Source organism: Galeopterus variegatus, unplaced genomic scaffold (assembly GCF_000696425.1).
Source record: "Galeopterus variegatus unplaced genomic scaffold, G_variegatus-3.0.2 Scaffold11162, whole genome shotgun sequence".
NCBI lineage: Eukaryota > Metazoa > Chordata > Mammalia > Dermoptera > Cynocephalidae > Galeopterus > Galeopterus variegatus.
The window spans coordinates 13,470-15,140 of NW_007737273.1; the positions used below are offsets into that span (position 1 = coordinate 13,470).

The following is a 1,671-nucleotide window of genomic DNA, read 5'->3' on the forward strand; positions in this document are numbered from 1 at the left end:
CAGACTCTGATCTGTAAATTAACAGTAAATTTTCAATGCCATTATAACCTGAACTTCTGTTTTACTTCCATTACTGATTTACTCTACATTTTTACAGAACCTGAAACTAGCAAAATGACAAAGTAACCTAGTCTTCACAATTTCTGATTTTTCCTCTTCTGCTTTATGTTTATTATTGACTTTTTTGCCCAGTTACATAAAAGGTCTACGTTCTCATATTTCCACTTAAAATTATTTGGGGGAGAAAGGGAATTATTCACAATTATTTTCTAAACTAAAGCTCACTACAGGAGCTTATAAATTTATGCTTAAACATTATTCAAAAAAAAAAAAACTATTTGGGTCTAGATATTAATACTTGAAAAATTATCAATTGTATTACTTTAGACTCTAGCCAGGTCGTTTTTTAGATTAAAACATGGGTGTTTGTTGTTAGTGCATGAGTGTGTGTGTGTGTTTAAATAGAAAAAAAAATCGTTGTAACTCGCCATGATTCTACACACACACAAACCACACATACACACAGGTATACATCCGTCAATATCAGGTCGTATATTTGGTGTTTTCTTTACTCTTCTTTTCCTGTTTTGATGGAATCACGTTGTGGAACATGTACTATGCTCAACTCATCAGCAAAGCCTTTCTCTTAACTGCGTCGTGGCACAGGATTTACACTCTAATCCTTGCTTTATAATGTTAAATTTCTACCACACGCTTTCTTATGTTGCCTTTTACTTGACTTTGATGCCATTTTCCTCCAATTTCTTTCCACCTCAACACTGCAAGAGGTACCACACACGCATAGAGCAACACTTCAGGTCTCTGGGCAGAGTTGAGGTTGGCACCCGTCTTTCCCTCATGCACTGGGTTCGGGTGTACATGACACAACCCACTGGAGGGGGAATACGGGCCGGCTGAGCTCCAGAAGACCCTGGAAGAGGTATGTTTCTTCTCATCCCACGAAGTATCATCCCCTACTCTCTCCTTTTTCACCTGCGTGCTTACCCGGGTCCCCAACCTCTTCCGCACGTGCCCAGTGCTGAACCACACGCTATTCTCTGCCGGGAGGTCCCTGCATACGGCAAGAAGGTTTCCCCGGCAGATTCGGAAACCGAGATACGACTGACTGCGCGCACCCCCACGCCCGGGTCTATTATGCTGCAATACAGAAAGTTTCCACCTGCCCCGAGACTCGCGGGGACTGCGGGGTCCGGCCGGAGCGCGGTGGCGAGGCTTTTCCCTGAGCGTTCGGCCAAATGGGGAGGGAGGGAGCGAGGGAGGGACGGATGGCACCCGGGAGCGGACCCGCGCGGCGGGAAAGGGACTCACTGTGAAGCAAACTGCGTCCATAGATCATGTCTGTTCGTTACACCAGAGGCTCCGATCTCCACTAATTCCATTTAGAGACGGGAAGACTTCCAGTGGTTGGGGAGAGGATGGAGTCGAGAGATTTTCAATATGCAAACCAAGAACAAAATAAAGGAGGGAGAGAGAGAGAGGAGAGAAGGAGATCCGAGCCCCCACAGCAGCCAGATCCGAATCGGTCCGTCCTCCGCCCCTGGCTCGCTCCCGCTGTCGCTCGCTCTCTCACCGCCGCGAAGCCAGCATCCCCACCATGACGCTCGCATCACACCCGGGCGCCGATCGCCACCGCCAGCGCCGCCGCCGGCA

At 47.6% G+C, this 1,671-nt stretch overlaps 1 protein-coding gene across 1 annotated transcript in view; it reads right to left on the reverse strand.

Annotated features, from left to right (window-relative positions):
* LOC103610448 (neuropilin and tolloid-like protein 1) overlaps nucleotides 1-1,530 on the reverse strand; it is a gene marked incomplete at its 3' end in the record, with an annotated part of 10,438 nt that extends 8,908 nt beyond the window's left edge. Inside the window, exon 1 of the mRNA XM_008594620.1 lies at nucleotides 1,330-1,530. Coding sequence (XP_008592842.1) covers nucleotides 1,330-1,357 — 28 coding nt within the window. The remainder of the gene's footprint in view (nucleotides 1-1,329) is intronic.
* Nucleotides 1,531-1,671: the final 141 nt, after the last annotated feature.